Source organism: Salvelinus fontinalis, chromosome 28 (assembly GCF_029448725.1).
Source record: "Salvelinus fontinalis isolate EN_2023a chromosome 28, ASM2944872v1, whole genome shotgun sequence".
In the NCBI taxonomy this organism is placed as follows: domain Eukaryota; kingdom Metazoa; phylum Chordata; class Actinopteri; order Salmoniformes; family Salmonidae; genus Salvelinus; species Salvelinus fontinalis.
In genome coordinates, this window is record NC_074692.1 from 12,349,076 (window position 1) to 12,371,250 (window position 22,175).

Genomic DNA, 22,175 nt, shown 5'->3' on the forward strand with positions numbered 1-22,175 from the left:
GACCGATTTGAGTTATTAGATACATTTTGACTATTGAGGCATTCAGACTGCTGGCTACAGAATCTCAAGGTGGACAAATGGTACGATTGCAGATAATTTTTCTAGTTTTTCCCAAACGAAGATCTTTTAAACCTGTTGAGGATGGGGGCGCTGTTGAGACTATTTATGCTAATTGGGTAATTTTTGAAACGGCTTCCCACAAAATCCTTGATCGTACAATATGCATATTATTATTATTATTGGATAGAAAACAGTCTATAGTTTCTATAGGAGTTGAAATTTTGTCTCTAAGTGGAACAGAGCCCATTCTACAGCAATTTCCCTGACATGGAGTCAGATTTCAGAAATGTTGGCCACTGTTCTGAAGTCAGTTAAAAGGGCACTGTTATTGCTATGACTATACGGACACTTCTTACGTCTTCCCCTGGATGCCTTTACGTGATGACGATTCCAATGGGGTCGATTGCGCGTTCACAGGCACTACAAATGAAAAAACCCTGTAGCTAGCAAGTCTTTTCTTGGTGCGTAACGCTCGTGGAGGACACCGAGCCGCTCCTGTTCCAAGCATTAGTTTAGCCTGTTATATTTCTCCGGTCATCTTTTCACTCGTTATAGGAGTTAAAAACATCATAAGGTAGTTAATTTAAAGCGTTTTATAGCAATTTATATCCGTTTAGTGCGATTTTGGGACATTTATTTTTGAAACGATGTGAATAGCTGGGCACGCTTTTCAGTTCATCCCGAACGCAGTTGGCATTTCCACATGGCAAGAGGACAGCTTTCCACCAAAAGACGATTACTCCCAAGAAAGGATCCTTTGCCCAAGATACTGATGGAAGAACAGCTCAAAGTAGGACATTTTTATTATGATAAATCGTGTTTCTGTCGAAACATTTTAGTGGCTTAGGACGCCATGTTTTTTGACGTAGCTTCGCTTGGCGCAAACTGTATTGAAAAGTAAGGATAAATTAAAAAATGTAATTCCGCAATTGTATTAAGAATTAAATTGTCTATCAATCCCTGTCCACCCTATATTTTTTAGTCACGTTTATGAGTATTTATGTATAAGAGTAGATCACTGTCTAAGTGGCGCAAGGACATTTTCTGACCAGCTGAGCTACATTTCACATTGTCTAACCATGATTTTGGTGGCTAAATATAAACGTTTTCGATCAAACTCTATATGGATTGTGTAATATGATGTTACAGGAGTGTCATCTGAAGAATTCTGAGAAGGTTAGTGAAAAAATTAATATATTTTTGGCGATGTTGACGTTATCGCTCACTTTGGCTAGAATCAATGCTGGGCTGCTATGTGCTATGCTAATATATAACGATTTATTGTGTTTTCGCTGTAAGACACTTAGAAAATCTGAAATATTGTCTGTATTCACAGGATCTGTGTCTTTCGATTCGTGTATGCTGTGTATTTTTACGAAATGTTTGATGATTAGTAAGTAGGTAAACACGTTGCTCTAAGTAGTTTTTCTATTCCATTTGTGACGGTGGGTGCAATTGTAACCTATGCCATCTACCTGAAATATGCACTTTTTTCTAACAAAACCTATCCCATACCATAAATATGTTATCAGACTGTCATCTGATGAGTTTTTTTGTTGGTTAGGGGCTATAAATATCTTAGTTTAGCCGAATTGGTGATGGCTACTGGTGTTGGTGGACAAATAAAAGATGGTGGATTATGCTAATGTGTTTTTAGGTAATAGATGTACATCTTTACATATTGTGTCTTCCCTGTAAAACATTTTAAAAATCGGACATGTTGACTGGATTCACAAGATCTGTGTCTTTCATTAGCTGTATTGGACTTTAATGTGTGAAAGTTAAATATTTGTAAAAAATATTTTTTTTGAATTTCGCGGCACTGGTTTTTCAGTGGGGGTGGGGGGGGTGTGCCGCTAGCGGCACGCTGATCCTAGACAGGTTTTAAACGAGCAAACTCGTTCAGTTCGCTTAGCAGAGTTCGGCTAGGCGCCGGCCGAACCGAAACATGCCATTAAAGAAAGTGGTTTTAGTGTTACATTATTGGTTTACGTTATTACACCATTATAAAGAGACGCATCATGTAATAATCACATTATGCATAAAAACATTTGTTATGCATTCAGCATATTTACTACATTATCAGCATTTATTACTATAGCAGTTGCTACAGGGTCTTGAAAGGTAAACATGATCACAAAGACACACGTTGGTACCAAAAACAGATTTTATTTGAGTATAGCCTATATGAAATGAGTTAAATCAGTATTCAGTACTGTGACATTTAAAATGAAAGGAGGGGGGAAAATGTTTGATTAAATAATAGCCTTCTACAATAATTTTGTGTAGACAAAATGGCTAAATTATTTTCTAAATAAAAACAGAAAGGCTCTGGGTGTAAATCCCTGAACAAGATACAGGTCCAATAAAATTATGTAATGCAACCATTACATGATAAAACTACAAGCCCACAAACCCAGCTGGTGTACAGTAGATGCAACTCACATGCTTCTCTAAATAAGCCATTTCCTCCATAGCTTTAGAGTTACACTCAGACCAATATCAACACATTATCCAGTGGATTCACTGACAGAGCTCTGAAGAGATAGTCCAGGAATCACAGTCTATAAACAGTAGGCTACCTTGCTGGTCTCCCCAGTGTAAAATACATTGCATTGATATATTGGCACAAAAATAGGCATATTCCTTGAAAGCATAACTTGGATAGAATCAAGGGGTTGTTGAGTTCACCATACAATGTTTACAGTTGCATACAGTATTGTTTGCATTTAAGCTGTGTGTACTTACATCAGGGCTTCACCTTGTGCACTATTTATATAATTAAAAAGTGGAATAGAATGCACAGTAACTTTAAGGATGTTAAACGTTTAAAAGTATCTCTGCTATGAAATGTCTTAGAGGATTTCTCTTAACGAGTGGTTATTAAAAATATTAACTGACCAGCACTTTGTATTCAATGTACACAATATTCTCACAGTAAAATGTAACTGTCTCCTGTATGCAGAATACATTCTAATGTTTATCATGGTATGCTCTTATATACTGCATGAGCCCTTTCTGAACAGAAGACAACTCCTAAACCAGTCCAGCTAAGGTTTAAGCTCTAAAAAGGACTGGGTAGGCATTGGCGGTGACAAAGTTACAATATTACACATCTGTTGTATTATAAGACTCCTATTTTTCCAAACATTAAAAGGGAGTCAAATGTTATTTGTTGTAAATTAATCTCACATACATTTTATAGAAATGTTCAAATACATAAAATCAAAAGGCAACAAATGCTTGTTTGGGGGTTTTAATGATTGTGCGTCACAAGGCTAAAGGGGTCTGATGACACAACCGTCTGCGTCACAAGTACTAAAATAATGACTGACCCACAGCCTATTTCCAGTCAATGCTACAATGACAATTTTAACCATCTGTTCTCAGTTACTCAGACAGGAAAAGAGAAAGATATATCACCAAGGCCTTTACTTGAGCAGTTGAAAAAACAAATACAAATGATAAAAAACACAACAGGTCAACTGCTCCCTCTAACATGACACCTTTCAAATGGTTTCAGAAGACACACTCAACCAGTGAGCAGCAACCTCAAACACTAGTCCGTGTACGTATATTCCTTACAAAAGCAAAACTATTTGGGCTTGAAATCATACGACAGTCTGAGCATCAGAGAGAGCAGACAGGCCTAGACCTGATATGGATGTCCATAACACTTCAGGGGCTGATAGAAGAATGCTGGAACTATGCACACCATCAGAGTACAGAAAATACACTCAAACTCAATCTGACTCGCACACACACACACTACCTGAGCTACACAGACACTTCCCCCATACACACACAAATCTCCAGGCATAGACAATCTACTCCTTAACTGAAGAGTTTCACAAAGCAGCCCTGGCAGTAGGGCTTGTCATTCTGCTCCTTGAATGTGCCCTTGTTGAGCTGCTTGAGGCAGAAGGCACAAACAAAGTGCTCAGGGTGGAACTTCTTGGCCATGGCTGTGATGCAGCGGCCCGTAATGGGCTTCTGGCAGCCAGAGCAGAGGGACCCGCGGCGCTCGTGGTAGTGAACCTCACAGTAGGGCTGCCCATCATGCTCAAAGAAACTCCCGTTCACAAATGGGGTGAAGCACTCCTGCATACACAAACAGGGAGTAATGAGTAAGTACACGAGTCAGGACTAATAACAAGATGAATGCCCTTATGTAAAGGGAATAAGGCAGAATACAGACCCTGCAGACAAAGCACTCTGGATGCCAAAGGGAGTTCAGTGCAGAGATGTAGTTCTCCAGGATGGCTCGGGCACAGCCGCCACATTTAGGCGCAAACATGTCAAAGTAGTCCTTCCTACAGTACGCCTTCCCATCCTTCTCATGGAAGCCTTCAATAGACACAGATCATGAGTTCTGCACCTCACTATAAAACTGGTCATTACAAGTGAGCTCCAAGAATGGGTCAAACTCACCCTCTGGGCCAAAGAATGATCCACACTGAGCACAGAAGAAGTGCTCAGGATGCCATGTCCTGTCCAACGCAGTCACAACTTTCTGTAAACATGAACATTGGAACAGTAACTCACTGCTAGCTGCTATTGCTACACTATCTGTCCACTGCCTTAGTTGTAATAGTTATTTTTGTAGTATATGGTGTTTACTTACATCCAGAATAGGTCCGTTGCAGTAGTGGCAGCGTGGGGAAAACAGGTTGTGGTAGTCCTTCTCGCAGTAGGGCGCCCCGTCACGCTCAAAGAAGTTTCTGGAACCTATCTCCTCCTGACAGTGGGTACACACAAAGTGCTCCGGGTGCCACGTGCGCCCCATGGCAGTCACCACCTGGACACACAAATCGACAGTTTATGTAAATTAACCATGCCAACAAAGCTCAGCAATTAAATGTAATGAGAGACCATGATCTTAGAAAGGCCATCGGCTTAATCTCAGGCCCACCCAAGCCCCTTACCTGTCCCACGATTGGTTTACAGCAGGCCCCACACACTCCCTTGGCCACGGTCTGCACACCCAGTTTATGGAGGTCAGACTGCAGGCTGCCGAGCATGTTGTCCAGCTTGTTGACCTGCGTTGGGGGGCCTCCAGGGCCACCTTTCCCCTGGGCCATCTGTCAAAAGATGGAGGGTGAGAGGATAGGATGGACACCAGAGCACAGTGCATTCTCTCATAAAAATACATCTGTACAAATAATTAAACAGTGGGTTTAATGAAGGAAACTGAAGGCAGTGAGAAATAGAGAAGGCGTTCTGTTATAGAAATAGAAAAGGTAGAGAGAGCCATGCCTGCATTGGAGGCAAGATTGGGTCATATTCGGTTTGACAGCCAACGGACACCAGGACTTTGGGGGGAGGTGGTGGTGGTGCAGGCTGCACTGGTGGAGAGGGCGCTGGCTTGGGGGCAGGGGCCTGCCATACTGGGACAGGTGGGGATGGAGGTTGTACAAGTGGAGGTGGGGGAGGTAGAGGAGCAGGGGTCTGCTTCATAGGTGGGGGAGGGATGGGTTCCTGGGGTGGAGGAGGGGGGCAGGGGGGAGGCGTAGGAGGGGCAGGGGTCTGCTTCATAGGTGGGGGAGGGATGGGTTCCTGGGGTGGAGGAGGGGGGCAGGGGGGAGGCGTAGGAGGGGCAGGGGTCTGCTTCATAGGTGGGGGAGGGATTGGTTGCTGGGGTGGAGGAGGGGGGCAGGGGGGAGGCGTAGGAGGTAGAGGAGCAGGGGTCGGCTGCATAGGTGGGGGTCTACTGGGTTTTTCTATAATAGGAGGGTGACGAGGCGCTGGGGGAGACTGGGATGGGTAAATGACCCTCTGAGGTAGAGGGGACTCTGGGGGAATAATGATCTGAGGAGAAGAAGAGACAGGGACAACCAGAGAGAAAGACAAAATGAAAGGTAAAGAACTGAAAGTGAAGTAAAATTTGAATAAAAACTAATGAGAAATGTGCAATAGTATCTGGGATGGTGGGAGCCTGTTGTGATCGTATCCAGGCCAACCTTGTCCACCTCGTTCGCGGCCCTGTTGCCACGGAAGCGCTGTGGCTTGGACATGACGATGATGCCCTCAGTGAGCCAATCGTCCGGCTGCTTACGCCGGCGGTCAGCCAATCGACCAATCCCCAGCTTCCCCTGCAGCTCCTCTATGAGGCGGTCCTGGGAGCTGCTCTTGTTGACAATGATGGGGCCCACCCGCCCCCTCCGGGGGTGATCCTCTCGGTACATGGGGTGTACGTTGGAGGTCTCCTTGGTGCGCCTAATCACTGATTTAAGCTAGAAGGAGAACGAGCATCAGGAATCCACTGTGATCCAGTTACAATACAGCAGGCCAGGTGAGTGGTTCAGTTCAGAGGAAGTCCATTCAGATCAAGCACCATTCCAGTTCACTCAAAGACAAAAGCAGCCACCTCCTCACGCGTGTGTAGCAGCAGTGGGTAAAGTCGTCCAAAGGAATGTGTCAGTCACACTCATGTGGTCTCACATGCGCAGACCCCATCCAACCTCCCACAGTCCCCATATGCTCCCTGACCATTTAGCAGAACATAGTTGTGCAAGATGGGGGTGTCATGCCACACTGGTGCAACAAGTGAGGTAGTCATAGGATGTGGTCACAAATTAAATTGTGTGGTTTAAAAGAATAACATGCCAACAAAGGACACAGCCAGGCAGTGAACAATTAGCCACTATGCAGTAACAGCAAACATCCTAGTGTGCAGATTGTAATGACATTATCTCAACAACAAAAGAAGAACAGATGTTTTGGTATCAAAACAACCAGCTTTCTGAGACGGCAGAAATCTGTTATGCTATTGTATGAATAACATTTAACACTGACCAGGGTTGGGGAGTAGTTAGTTACATGTAATCGGATAACAAAAAAAATACAAATCAGTCACGTTATCAGCAAAAATATTGTAATTAGATTACAGATACTTTTAAAAACTAGATAACGTTTAAATTTAGAAAGGATGTTTGCAAAAAAAAACGGACACCTTTCTGTTTTCAAGTCAGGATTGAAAAAAGGTGCTAGTTTAAGTTTGTTTCACGTGAGCAAGCCTGGAGACGACTATGATGGATCCTTTGTCTTCTAATGCCTCTTAAGGGCAAAGTAATCCAAAAGTATCAGATTACGTTACTGATTACAATTTTGGATAGGTAAGTAGTAACTAATAGATTACATTTAGAAAGTAACCTACCCAACCCTGACTGTTGTTTCTGTATGTGTTTGTGCAGATCCAAAACAGTGTGGCGGCGAGGGCAGTCCCATACATGTCCAGATGCTGAGACCCTGTCCACAGTGGCATGCTGCAGCAGAGGCAGGTCCAGGGAAGCATCAGGAGTCCCAGGGCAGGAGGAGCCATCCAGGGACTCATCCATCCAGCTGGCCTCAGTCGTCGGGGTCATGCTCCCATCTGTATAAGGTCTCTCTGTATTAGGAGTCATACCACCATCCAGTCCATCTTGGAGACACATGTTCAGCTCCACATCGGCCCAGTCCATGAGCTCCCTATACCCATCAACATGTCCACTTATTACTGACCCATCCCGGGTAAATGTCCCTTCATGGGTACTTGCCTCGTCCCCGGTTCTTGCCCCGTCCCGGGTACTTCCGGTGGTGTCCGGCTGCAGCTTATCCAGGGCTTCATCCAGAGAGGGCTCAGCTGCAGGGACTGGCTCCAGCACTCTCCTTGAGATCATGGGGCTAGTGAGAGCTGGGGGAGGGGGGGCCTTGGGATATGTGACCAGAGATGGCGAGGGGGCTTTCGAAGCAGTGAGAGGAGTAGGGGACTTGGAGTAAGAGAAAGGAACAGGACTAAGGCTCTTAGTAGTAGTTGGAGTAGATAAACTTAGATCCATGTCAGTTAGGGGACTGGGGCTTTTGGTAACAGAGGAAGGAGTTATGCTACGTTCTAGAGAGGGACTAGGGGATTTTAAGGGGTTCTGGTCCAGCGTGGTGCTGGCTGAGGTGAGTGATGGTTTAGCAGCATTGAGAGGACTGGTGTCTGTGCTAGGTGAAGGTTTGGAGTGGTTGAGGAATACCAAGGACTTCTGATGAGAGGACAGCATGGTGGCAGAGACGTCGATGAAGGCTTCTGGTTCACTCTCTTCAAAGAACAGAGGGCTCTGGAAGGTTACAGTTGCTGGGGGAGGGCTTGATAATGAGGGATGTGGAGAGGACACTCCCCCCCCACCTTCCTCCTCTATGTGCAGCTCCCAGTCAGGCAGTGAGAAGAGAGGGGAGTCACAGGCAGGTTGAGAGGGAAGGAGGGGGGAGGGGGCAGCTGCAACAGGGGAGGAGGGGGTACGTGGATGAGGATGGACCTCCAGAGTGCTGCTGGGGGAGATTTCTGCTTGATCCAACTGGGGATCAAAAGGTTCATAGACCCCAAGGAGCCAAGAACAGGACAGGACAGGCAGGAGAGGAAAACACCACCACAAGAGCAGGAAGATAAAGAGAAATAATCAGATCAGAAAATATAGAATCTAAGGAATCTAATAAAGGATTTATTTCATAAAAGGACAAGTGTAAGTCCTGTCAACACACACACACTGCTGTGCACCTTGAAGTCGGACAGGGAGGCCATGAGCTCGTCTAGCTCGCGTGTAGCACAGGATGCTGAGATTCTGGCCTGCTGCTGAGAGGGAGAGTCCAACTCACTGTGAAGAACAGAGGGGCTGGGGATGCAGAATACACAAACAAAGCACATGATCAAACACAATCCAACCTGGACCCCCTGAAACAAGTTATTATTCATACAATCATTGCATGTGATCAGATAGAGCACCACAATCCAGGCTACAGTAGATTATTACCATCATCTCATTGCTAGTTAGCACATATCCTATAATTCAAAGTTATGACAAACTCATCCTTGTCCATCTGTGACTCTTGAGTAGGAGTAACTGCCAATATCCTGACCTGTGATTGGGTACAGAACCCTCCAGCTCATCCAGCAGACTCTCCACTGTGGGCCGGCCATCCTCCACCACCCTGGTCCCATTCTGTTTGGGCTTCTCCTGAATGGGAGGGCTCACCATGATGTCAGGGGGGCCCCCATTTTGCTGCACATAGTTGGTAATGCTGCAGGATGGCAGGGGTGGGGCGGTTTCCTCTGTGGGTAGAGAGGACAGCGGGACATCATCACAGTAACATGCAGTAAACACATACTGCAAGAACAAAACCACCTGTTGCACAGTTGATGGCATCCCTTTGGTGATATAAACACCAAAACCTAGTGAATATTTATGTAGGATGTGGTTCGCTGTCTGTCTACCTGTGGTGGGGAAAGAGGGAGAGTTCTGCTGGACAGCATTGAGCTCCAGGAGCAGCCGGTCTAGCTCTGACAGGTTACTGCCTAGCGCGGAGCTCATGGCAGCCGCAGATGGGTCAGCAGACTTCTGTTTGTTGGGGAAACTGACAGGCAGAGAGACAACGGTGTCAATTGTGTGTAAAGTGTAAAACAAACAGTGACAGACGGTCTAGTAGTCTCCCAGTGAAGGTCCCTTCCTAGGGATCTGTTCCTATGGCCCTTCTGCCTACCTGTAGACGTGGTCCTCTTCATTGTGGGACAGGGGTGGGCTGCTACTGTCCCTGGACCATGAACTCTTCGGAGCTGAACCCAAGGACTGCGGAGAAGAGAACAGTCACTCAGTTCAGTCTTGAAAAGCCATTTACTGAATGATATGCGTGAGTGTGAGTCTGATGTGTGACTGACCTGTTGGGAGGAGTGGAGGGAGTCAATCACAGAGCCATTCAGAGCCTCAGCGGAGGGAGGGGGCGGCACCGGGGGAGGGACTGACACATCCTGGTAGGAGTTTCCCCCAGTGGGGAAAGAGTAGGGGGTTTCCTCAGACAGGAACACAGGCCGCTTGGAAATGTGGGATGTCGTGGATTCCAGGTCCGCCAACAAAGCGTCTGAGGTGGTAAGAAATGCTTCCATGGTTAGACACAGTTTAGAGCTCTGACACTCATAAATATTTGACAGAAATACAAACCCTAATGCTGCCACAGTATCATAACTTCACGAGGGGAGGGCAGACGTTGGGTCGTGACTCGAACACTATTCTTTCCCCTCTTTACAATCATTCACAGAAGATCAAGATGCAACATCTTTTCCTATGCTTAGTATGAATGTCATAAGTTTGCAGATTTAGTTATATTGCCTCCGTTAGAATGTGAAAAATGTAAAGTACGTAAATGTTTAGGGCTGGGAATTGTCAGAGACCTCACAATACGGTATGTATTGCGATTCGATACTGTGATTTTATTGCAATTTGATGTTCCAAACATATTGCATACTATACTGAGTGTACAAAACATTAAGGACACCAGCTCTTTCCACAACACACTGACCAGGTGAAAGCTATGATCCCTAATTGATGTCACTTATTAAATCTACTTCAATAAACGTAGATGAAGGGGTGGAGACAAGTTAAAGAATGATTTTTAAGCCTTGAGACACTGTTTGTGTGCCATTCAGAGGATGAATAGGAAAGACAAAAATGTTCAAGTCCCTTTGAACTGGTTAAGGTAGTAGATGCCAGGCGCACTGGTTTGTGTCAAGAAGTGCAACACTGCTGGGTTTTTCACGCTCAACAGTTTCCCATGTGTATCAAGAATAGTGCACCACCCAAAGGACATCCAGCCAACTTGATAACGGAGTCAACATGGACCAGCATCCCTGTGGAACGCTTGCGACACCTTGAGTCCATGCCCCAACGAATTGAGGCTGTTCTCAGTGAAAAAGGGGTGCAACTCAATATTAGGAAGTTGTTTTACATTTTTTACATTGCATGTCTGCTGCAGAGGGACAAGACATTTACATCTCATCCAGAGTGACTTACAGTTAGTGCATTCATCCTAAGATGGCTACCACATATCACAGGCATAGCCATCAGTAGAGTCAGAGATAGAAGTCACGGTGCGGAGGATTATTTACGATACGGTTAGAAGAGGTAGGGTTTCAGATGTTTTTGGAAGATGGGCAGGGACTCCGCTGTCCAAGCTTCAAGGGGAAGCTGGTTCCACCATTGGGGTGCCAGGACAGAGAAGAGCTTGGACTGGGCTGAGCGGGAGCTGCCCTCCCGTAGGGGTGTGAGGGCCAAGAGAACTGAGGTGTGCTTGGGTTGGGGTGTAGGGTTTGAGCATAGCCTGAAGGTAGAGAGGGCCAGTTCCTCTTGCTGTTCCGGTGGTAAGCGCCATGGTCTTGTAGTGGATGTGAGCTTCAACTGGAAGCCAGTGGAGTGTGCGTCGGAGCAGGGTGACATGGGAAAACTTGAAGGTTGAAAACCAGGCGGGCTGCAGCGTTCTGGATAAGTTGCAGGAGTTTTGACAAGAGGGCCATGATAAAATTAGTTTCAGTCATGGAAGTAAAAGTCCTGAAAACAAATTTGCTTCCTATTTAAAAAGCTGCGAGGACAAGCTATGCACCAAAAATACTGGAGTTTTGGTGCAGGTACAGTGCAAAAAATTACATTGTGATATGTAACTGTCTCGATTTACACCCCCCCCCCCACTACCACTAGTAATGTGTGTAGAGACCTACTCATTCTTCACCCAGCTTATTGTGCTCTCAGGCTGTAGTCTACCAAGTGGCGGGTGTCTAAACTGACAATTCCTAACTGTATGAGTCAGTCCCTCATTCCAACCGGTCACTCAGCCTCCTCATTCCAAAAAAAGGCCCGCTCCCCAGGGCCCTCCACAGTAGTCCTGTCCTGCACCAGGAGCTAAGATTAGGTCATCAGCATAGCGCCACAGACACACAAATCCCCAGTGTCATTTCTAAACCCACTATGTCTGGTTAACATTCTCTCCCCCCGGCCATCAAATCTTTCTATTGGGCCCTAAAAAATATATAGCTCCTGTCAGTAAGTACCTGGCTATCGGTCTTGGCTTGTCCGTTGTTCCATTTGTCTTCAACAGAATAATTGTTTTCTCTTTTCCAAGAAGATTTGTGTGAGCATGAGACAGACAGCATATCTCCTCCAGGGTTATCAAGTGTACAGTACAGCATTAGTGTCCCCTAGAACACCAGAACAAAATAGACCCTGACATCACCCACTCCATCCATCCATCCTCAGTCAGTTAAGAATAGCCTGTTAAAATGTTGCACATACTGGGATGATGGCACAGGGAATCCTCAGTCTATTTTAAGTAACAAGCGTAAAACCTAGAGAACATTAAATTGGTTCAACTACATTATCTGATAAATAGAAAGTCTAAGATCCCAACTTTACAACAACAACTTCATGAGGTGAACCACAATAGTCAAATTCAAGTGGGCATCATACATACTGCACTGAAGACCACAGTCAAAAAGTCCATCTTAGGTCACACACACAAAATCTTCTTTAAGTCAAACAAAGCAAAAACACACATGCGAGAAACTAAGATGACATTAACAGTTAGGGAGTTATAGTTCAGAGCAAATTTTAAATCTTTACTGGGCAAAATTCCCCCTTACTATTACTCCCGATATGCCACCTGACGACCCAAGAGTATGTGAGTACGTAACTGTGTATACAAAACAGAGGGACTGAGATGAGACAGAGAGGACTACGACTAGCTAATGTCCCATCTGCTAAGGGTGTGTTGGCAGGGGAAAACCAGAAACAGACATGGGATATTATTACAATCCCTTACTCGAAGCCTCTCCCTCCAACTTACCCCGGGGCTTCCTTTTTCTCTCATAAAAAAAGAAAAAAGGAACTAGGTGTCTGTCTACTTCTGTTAACCGACTTAACTTTTTAGCTTGTAAAAAATAAAAGAATCTATATAGAGCCTTGACTTTATTTGACCCTATTCTCTACCACAACTTCCTTCCACAGTACTTCCTCCACTGTTCATTTATACCAGAGACCCCAACCAGTAGCTAGATGTTAAACCACATGGGAACAAAACATATTTAAAGCTGTACTCTCAGCAAGTAAGTCAGTGCAAATGTGCTGAACTATAACTACCAGCCCAAAACGAGCTGCACCTGGTGCCGACAAAGGTCTTAAAGTTCACTTCATCACTCTTACAATAAAGCCTAATGAAAATCACTATCCTCTCTCCAAATGGTCATTCTTTTGTGAATATCTTACATGGTGTGGTTTCCCCTTTAATAATAAATAATCCTGAAAGTCATTACTGAAACACTAAATCACACATAGCCAGCTAGGTATGATATACAGTACACAGAATAACGTCGACCTTACTCATGGCAGTGCAGGCCAGCCTTACCAACCCACTTTGAGAGGAATGGACACACCGCCAAGTTCCTCAGTATGCCAGACCGGGATCTCTAGTCTATTCTCTGCTTAGTATGACTAGATTACCCCCCTGCTGCTACTACATCTGACCTGGGCCAACCCCTGTGGTACTGATCAGTTGGAGATTCCAGTCAAAATCTAAGTGTTTCAATCATGCCTTTAATGGATATTTGGGTAATGTATGGACTACTCAAGGGTGTACCTAGTAGAAGCTGGTACCCACCTTCATTGTAAAGGGATAGTTAATTAAACTAAGAGCAATGAGTGGAGGATATTTAGTCATAGCTAAAGGTCTGCTGCGATACACTCCTGTATAGTGCTTCAGGCCAGGGTTACATTGACATAGATGTTTACTGGAGTGTGCTGGAGGAAATGCCACTGGAATAAATTCATTCATTTGTGTTGATTGTCCCTCCTGTGGAGGGCGGCGTTGAGTCTGAAACGTTGATGACAAAGGGGCTGTGGCTTGAGTTGGTTTGGGGGGGTCCTTTGCTTCTTAATACAGCTAAGTACTGTAAGCCAAGTAACACATTAATCTTTGAGATGGGTAAAGTCCACTCTTTTCAGAGCAAATCCTGACTACTTCTGAGAAAAATGCAATTATAAGACTGCTCACTTCTATGGGAAACGCATTCATTCTGCCATTTGGGGATTCTAAGCAGGCCATTAGCAAAAGAGATCAAGTCACCTGACTTTGTTTATTGCAGCTTCAATGACTTAAATAGATTAGCAATACATTCCGGTCGTGATTCTTTCAACAAAAGGGTCTCATATAAAGTCATGATGTTCAAACATAAGCCAACAGTCTAGTGTTGTGTGCATACTGTATGGGCATTCTTTGGGTGGTGGGTGTACGTGTATATTCTTGCCGCAGTCTGTATCCCCCCCTCCTCCTGCCCGTACCAAAACCCTGGAGTCTTTATCTGATGGGCGGGAAGGTGCATTCCACACATTCCACTGTCTGCCTCGGAGAGAAATCAGCCAGGGAGACAGAGGAGGGTGGCAAAGGAGATGGGGAGGCATGTGATGGAGGGCAAGAACAAAAGAGGGATGATTTGTACTAGGGTTGCAAAATTCCAGGAACTTTGAATAAATTCCCTGGTTTTCCATAAATCCTGTTTGGAGGGGGGGGGGGATGGGAATTTATTGAAAGTTCACAGAATTTTGCAACCCTAATTTGTACTATAAAAACCGTGATATGTAACCTACATGAAAGTAGCAAATATGAAAACAAAACAAAATACACTGAACAAAAATATAAAACGCAGTCCCATGTTTCATGAGCTGAAAAATAAAAGATCCCAGAAATGTACCATATGCACAAAAAGCTTACTTCTCTCAAGTGTTCTGCATACATTCGCTTACATCCCTGTTAGTGAGCATTTATACTTCACCAAGACAATCCATACACCTGCCAGGTTTGGCATAACAAGCGGATTAAACAGCATGATCATTACAAAGGTGCACCTTGTGCTGGGGACAATAAAAGGCCACTCTAAACTGTGCAGTTGTGTCACACAACACAATGCCACATGTTTTGAGAGAGCGTGCAATTGGCATGCCGACTGCAGGAAGGTCCACCAGTGCTGTTGCCAGAGAATTGAATCTTAATTTCTCTACTATAAAGCTGTCGTTTTAGAGAATTTGGCAGTACATCCAACCAGCCTAGCAACTGCAGACCACGTGTAACCACACCATGCCAGAACCTCCACATCCGGCTGATGAAACTGTGGGTTGGCACAACCGAAGAGTTTCTGCACAAACTGTCAGAAACCGTTTACGGGAAGCTCATCTGCATGCTCGTTGACCTCAGGGTCTTGACCTGACTGCAGTTTGGCGTAACTGACTTAACTGACGTAACTGACTTTAGTGGTCAAACGCTCACCTTCGATGGCCACTGGAGAAGTGTGCTCTTCACAGATGAATCCCGGTTTCAATTGTTCCAGACAGATGGCAGACAGCGTGTATGGCTTGTGTGGGCAAGCGGTTTGCTGATGTCAACGTTGTGAACAGAGTGCCCCTTTGTGAAGGTGGGGTTATGGTATGAGCAGACATAAGCCACCCAACAACGAACACAATTTCATTTTGGCGATGTCAATTTGAATGCAAAGAGATTCCGCGACAAGATCCCGAGGCCCATTGTTGTGCCATTCATCTGCCGCCATCACCTCATGTTTCAGCATGATAATGCACAGCACCATGTCGCAAGGATCTGTACACAATTCCTGGAAGCTGGAAATGTCCCAGTTTTTCCTGCATACTCACCCGACATGTCACCCATTGAGCATGTTTGAGATGCTCTGGATCAACGTGTATGACAGCATGTTCCAGTTCCCACCAATATCCAGTAACGTCGCACAGCCATTGAAGCAGAGTGGGATAACATTCCACAATCAACTCTATGCAAAGGAGATGTGTCGCGCTGCATGAGGCAAATGGTCACACCAGATACTGACTGGTTCTGTGACCAACAGAAGCATATCTGGATCCCCAGTCATGTGACATCCATAGCTTAGGGCCTAATTTATTTCAAATTGACTGATTTTCTTATATGAACTGTAACTCAGTAAAATATTTGAAATTGTTGCATTTTTTTTTGTTCAGTGTATAATGTTTTGTAATACAGGATATGATTGGCCAGACAGAAACCATCATTCAATCAGATAAGAGAGGAAAAAATAAATACATTTGTCAGTTTAAAAACAATGAAAGTACTATGCTATAATTAGACAATAACAATAGAGCCAGATCAACAAAGTACAAGATACTTGAGTCCAGGATAAGAGAGATGTTTTTATTACCCATGACAGGCCCAGTGAGCCATGCTTCCCAGGCGGGCAGGCAGCAGGCAGCCCGGGCTGGCCAGTTCATCTTTTCTACTGACACATTGGATACAGTGATGGGCCACCAGGGTTCACAGCTCACATGTTAATAGCTGGGGGGCACAGAGCAGAGCTGGCCAGAGCCACATGTAGGAAGAAACACTATCCCATCGGGCCTACCCAACATGATATTTATACCAATCAGGAGAGACTGGGGCCAGAGAGGGGTGGAGAGAGAGATACCAGAGGAGAATAGGGGGCGGTGGGGTTACACCACAGAGAGAGTAGGGGGGAACAGTGAGCTTAAAGACATACTGAAGGGAGCAGAGACACAGTGGTGTGGTGTTTCAGAGAAAGACAGAAGGATCTTGAAGCAAGATGGTGATGTTTCTTTTGAAGCCACTGACCCTAAAAATACCCGCCCAAGCAGCCCCATATCCGAAAGATGATACTCCCTGAGGAGAGCGCTGGACTAAAATAAAAGCGCTTCCCCACAAGTCAGTAAATCAGACGACAGGGAAGTCTAAAGACCATTCTGACACAGACAGTCACACTTAGACATTGAGGACAAACTCACACCAATAGATGTGAGATCGACCAGCTACTGTGAATTCAGAGTATGTGTCTGTTGGGGGCGGGGGTGTGAAAACATCAAGAATTTACTGTTTGGTTTCTCTTCTCAATGTTCAGCACTGAAGTACTGAATCACACCAACCAACCTCCAAAAACAGCCAGCCAACTTCCATGTACTGCTCTGAGACCTCCACAGAGCAGAGTGCCACAGCCACACTGAGCTCTTTGAACAACATGCCCTGGGGTGTCCCAGCCTGAGTAATGTGGGAAGAATCCAGCGCGAACTGAGTCCTGCTCCATTATTCTGACCCATCAGGAACATAATCGGCACTGTTCTCAGAGCCAAGAAACAAGGCCAGAGTGACAGAGGGAAACAGTTTAGGAAATAAAGGCGAGGGAGAGGGGACAACGACTGACTTTTATTGGTCAAAAACACATCCTTAACAGCGGTGGCAGAGCCTGTATCTCCTGCTGCGTTTCCTGAACCCTGAATGCTGATTCTGCTCATTGTTTTCTCTCCGTTTCCTCGGGATGTGAGGCAGGGTCTGTTGCCTAAGCGATGAGGTCAGCCATGCAGCTCCCCTCCCCAGACTCAGAACAGGATGGGTGTGGACAGAGCACTGAGAGCACAAGGACTGGACTAATTTACAGAGAGGACCATTCCATTAGTAGAGAAAGCAGGCCCACTCAAACACACTGTAGTGGTATGCATACAGTCAGGAACACTACAGGTCCCTAGGGGGGATGACTAGCCTGGTAACACTTCCTCACTGCTGACACACTGAAATACATTAACTCATTAAGGATCAAAGTTGCAAGGATGGCTATGTGTCTAACTTAAAGTGTGGCTGGCAAACATCGTAAACATTTAGGATCACCCCATTTAACATGCACCAAGTCCTCTCTTGAACCAGGGAATATTTTCATTTTTCTATAAGGTAATCAACTAATGCAGTCCACATCTCCTCAAAGAGGATCACTGTTCAACAGATTGCAACATTGCCTCTCCTATAGTGTTGTCCGCTTGACCAGCTGCCAACCTATACACCACCCACACACTGCGCTCTATCCTGATGACCATTCATAACATAACCGAAGGCTGCTTCAGCCCACTGGGTCAGTCAGCCAATCTGTGTGCTCCCCCAGCACGGAGTCTACATTTCACAGGCTCCTGAGGAATTCACAGAGAGGAGAGTGGTGACTTCACACATCAAACACACCAGTAAGATAGGCCATCTGACACTGATTGGCACTGTGTGGGTAAAGAGTCATCAGGATGAAGGCTGAGCTGCACTGCAGCCACATCAGTAATGGCTCTGGGCCTGGCCACCACCTGATCAGAGCAGAGTGAGATGGGTCGGAGTCTCTGGAACGTTCACAGGTCTCGTCTAACCTAGTTACTCACACGGCACTACAGAACCCCCCTTGAAATGGGGACATATCTAGTACACTGAGCCAAGCAGAGAGGAGAGGATGGGATGATTGGGTTATGCAGCAGTAGGTCATCCATGCAGAGACCAGGGAATAGGGTTTTACTAGAAGGACGTAGTAGGACTGACTGAGGGTACCTGTTTGTAAAGAGCCCTCTATTTATTTACAGGGCCAGTGGAACGGAGTAGTGGGAGGAGGTGAGCCGTGACCCAGTGAGTATTTGGCCTTCGACCCTGACAAACAATGATGTTAGACATTCCACAGCAGCCTCTCCCCCTCCCTCAGGCCTGGCTTCCCGACTTAAGTGAGACGGCAGGCTCTCCCTCAGTTAACAATCAGTCCTTTCACTGGCCCAGAGCAGCTAATGAGCCCTGGAGTTATTCTCAGATCAGGCCAAGCTCAAAATATGGCTCCTCATCCCTCTACTTAAACAAGCCAAAAACATATCGCTGAAACTCAACATAGGCTAATTCAAATAGCTACTGGACAATTTTTTAAATGAAGATTACTTTATTGTCCATTTCCTTAGAAGATTACTTTATTGTCCATTTCCTTAGAGAGAGAATGAAAATGTGTATCACTTGATCAGTTCAACCAACTGGGACGATGGCCCACACCCTGAGGAATTGAAAGCACAGGAGAGAGAGTCATGCTTTGGTTGCTGGCCTGCCTCTAGCCTCTTGGCTACATGCCACCACCCTCCTGTGCATGAAGATGAAAGCAATTGCATTTATTCAATAACACACTTTCTAATCTGGGAAGGTTTAGTGATTTGGCCACCTGATGAAATCTATTTATTTATATATATATATATATATATATATATATATATATATATATATATATATATATATATATATATATATATATATATATATATATATATATATATATATATACACACACACACACACACACAGACTTTTGAGTTCTAAGTGTAGTGCCAGAGGTCAAGGGTCAGTGAACTATAACAGTTGACTGGTCAGCTATCTTGTCACAGAAAATAGACTGAAGGGTAAATTGTGGCATTGGGGGGTGACCTATCAGCCAGCATGATCAACCAGACACTTGGTGCCTAAAATGCACTGATGCATGTAACCATGGAATATGATCTGTGTGCAAGTATGAACGGTGCAGGGTGGTGTATAGCAGGTTCGGCTATTTGAGGTATGCCGGCTCCAAGTGTTTCTTTGTGTAAATATCTCTGGTGCATATCCATGTGAAAAAGTGCTCTATTCTTTTGAAGACCCATATTACTCCAGGTCTGTAGGTGGCTACTCTAATGTCTGAGTATGTACTCTAAACATTAGGCTTTGGACAGGGGTCAAAAGGGTCACGAGACCCATAAAATATGCCTACTACTTCTACTTCCACCACAGAAGGACTACCACTACAAATAAGAGGTCAGCTAGTCGGGATCCCTGGGACATCATTCCCAAAACCAGGGTCCCCTGATAGCATGGACCATCTAAGTAGGCACCCAACAATTATATAATAACTATTTCGTTTCCCCTCTGGTATGCCATGAAAAGGTAGCAAGTCAGGTAGCAAGTCTGCTAATTTCAGCATTTGGGAGAGCTTCCATCCTGCCTGTTAAGGAGGCACAACATATACTTACACCTCATTGCCTCTAACAAGTCAGACTTTTTCTTTCCATATTTGACACACAAGAAACGACAATGGGCGTGATGATAAAAATTAAAAAGGGATAGACATACACTATTTATCATGTAATTTCACATGCGTTTCTTATATGTCAAATCGGAGGGCCTGTTGTCCGGACCTCTGGCAGTCTCTATGGGGGTGCCACAGGGTTCAATCCTCGGGCCGACTCTCTCCTCTGTATACATCAATGATGTTGCTTTTGCTGCTGATGATTCTCTGATACACCTCTACGCAGACGACACCATTCTGTATACTTCTGGCCCCTCTTCGGACACTGTGTTAACTAACCTCCAGACGAGCTTCAATGCCATACAACTCTCCTTCCGTGGCCTCCAACTGCTCTTAAACACAAGTAAAACTAAATGCATGCTATTCAACCGATCACTGCCCGCACCTGCTCGCCCGTCCAGCATCACTACTCTGGATGGCTCTGACTTAGAATACGTGGACAACTACAAATACCTAGGTGTCTGGTTAGACTATAAACTCTCCTTCCAGAATCACATTAAGGATCTCCAATCCAAAATCACCTCTAGACTCGGCTACCTATATCGCAACAAAACATCCTTCACTCATGCTGCCAAACATACACTCGTAAAACTGACCATCCTACCGATCCTCGACTTCGGTAATGTCATCTGTAAAATAGCCTCCAACACTCTACTCAACAAACTGGATGCAGTCTATCACAGTACCATCCGTTTTGTCACCAAAGCCCCATACACTACCCACCATTGCGACCTGTACGCTCTCGTTGGTTGGCACTCGCTTCTTACTTGTCGCCAAACGCACTGGCTACAGGTTATCTACAAGTCTCTGCTAGGTAAAGCCCCGCCTTATCTCAGCTCACTGGTCACCATAGCAGCACCCACTCGTAGCACGCGCAGGTATATCTCACTGGTCACCCCCAAAGCCAATTCCTCCTTTGGTCGTCTTTCCTTCCAGTTCTCTGCTTCCACTGACTGGAACGAATTGCAAAAATCTCTGAAGCTGGAAACACTTATCTCCCTCACTAGCTTTAAGCACCAGCTGCCAGAGCAGCTCACATATTACTGCACCTGTACATAGGCCATCTATAATTTAGCCCAAACAACTACCTCTTCCCCTACTGTATTTATTTTGCTCCTTTGCACCCCATTATTTCTACTTTGCACATTCTTCCACTGTAAATCTACCATTCCAGTGTTTTACTTGCTATATTGTATTTACCTCGCCACCATGGCCTTTTTTTTTTGCCTTTACCTCCCTTATCTCACCTCATTTGCTCACATTGTATATAGACTTATTTTTCTACTGTATTATTGACTGTATGTTTTGTTTATTCCATGTGTAACTCTGTGTTGTTGTATATGTCGAATTGCTATGCTTTATCTTGGCCAGGTCGCAGTTGCAAATGAGAACTTGTTCTCAACTTGCCTACCTGGTTAAATACAGGTAAAATAAATAAAAAATAAATGGAGCTGGTGTCGCCATTTAGAACGTTTGGATAACATGGCATGACTAACACTGAACCTAAAGGCTATAGTGTGCCGTGTTACTTTGGACAACTTCAAAGCACCTACATGAACTGTAATGAGACGAACGTTTTAGTAAAAAAACAAAACGTTGATAACTTTGCGGCCTATGAGGTTAAAGCCAATTAATATGGGTGGTACTGGAACCTAGTTTCTATATAAACAAACGATGTTGATACATCATCGGATAGACTTATGCCAAAGTGTTATCTAAAATAAAGTAAATCATTTATGCAAGAGTTAACCATTGCCCCATTCAAAGATGAAAAACCTGACATGAAAAGTGGATAAACGGGGTTAAATTCGAAGCTATTAAATGTAGTTTAGCCTACACTTTCCTGCCCGTTGAGTTCAGATATTAAAACAAATCTCTGGCCGTCGATTATCCCAAGATCTTGGAAGAAATCCCCGCTACCTTGAAATACATGACTTTTTCTCAACCCATACTTTCCGCTATGCTTAATAGAAAACGGCTGAGATTAGAAAACGACACGGTATGAAATTTACCTAAATCGTCCATACTTCCAGCGTTGGCTTCACCAGTGAAAATGTCCTGTAAAGGTTTAACAACTTTTCGGGCGTCCGTGGTTTCCTTTCAAAAGCTCAATAGTTTACTCTGCTGAAGTTGGTTGTAAAGTACAGTACAGGACCGAGCTGCGATGTGCATGTGTACTTCACCGCGACGCACATTTATATAGCCTACGCAATACCCGACATGAAAGTAACCTAATTTAGCAGGCGTAAAAGAACCCGGGCCGTGTAAAGAACTTTCCTCTGATAAAGGGCGGCCTCTAGCGAGTGATAACAAAATAGCCTATCCAGCCTGTCTGCTACAAAGAAACATTGTTACATGAAAACGTTGTAAGTGCGACTGATGAAACACTGTTACACAAGTC

General features: G+C 44.8%; 1 protein-coding gene across 2 annotated transcripts; it reads right to left on the bottom strand.

Moving 5' to 3' along the window:
• Positions 1 to 2,213: 2,213 nt before the first annotated feature.
• On the bottom strand, positions 2,214 to 22,041 carry LOC129826184 (paxillin-like). 2 transcript variants are annotated; one of them, XM_055886612.1, is made up of 11 exons: positions 21,787 to 22,041; positions 9,737 to 9,936; positions 9,562 to 9,647; positions 9,296 to 9,435; positions 8,941 to 9,133; positions 8,582 to 8,696; positions 4,986 to 5,141; positions 4,685 to 4,858; positions 4,492 to 4,573; positions 4,259 to 4,407; positions 2,214 to 4,161 (listed from the first exon to the last, which is right to left on the bottom strand). In XM_055886612.1, the coding sequence occupies exons 1-11, from the start codon at positions 21,797 to 21,799 to the stop codon at positions 3,895 to 3,897; spliced, it is 1,575 nt and encodes a 524-aa protein (XP_055742587.1). In that variant the 5' UTR covers positions 21,800 to 22,041; the 3' UTR covers positions 2,214 to 3,894. The 2 variants fall into 2 exon arrangements, with proteins under 2 accessions (XP_055742587.1, XP_055742585.1); XM_055886610.1 differs by lacking the exons at positions 2,214 to 4,161; positions 4,259 to 4,407; positions 4,492 to 4,573; positions 4,685 to 4,858; positions 4,986 to 5,141 and adding an exon at positions 6,200 to 8,381.
• Positions 22,042 to 22,175: the final 134 nt, after the last annotated feature.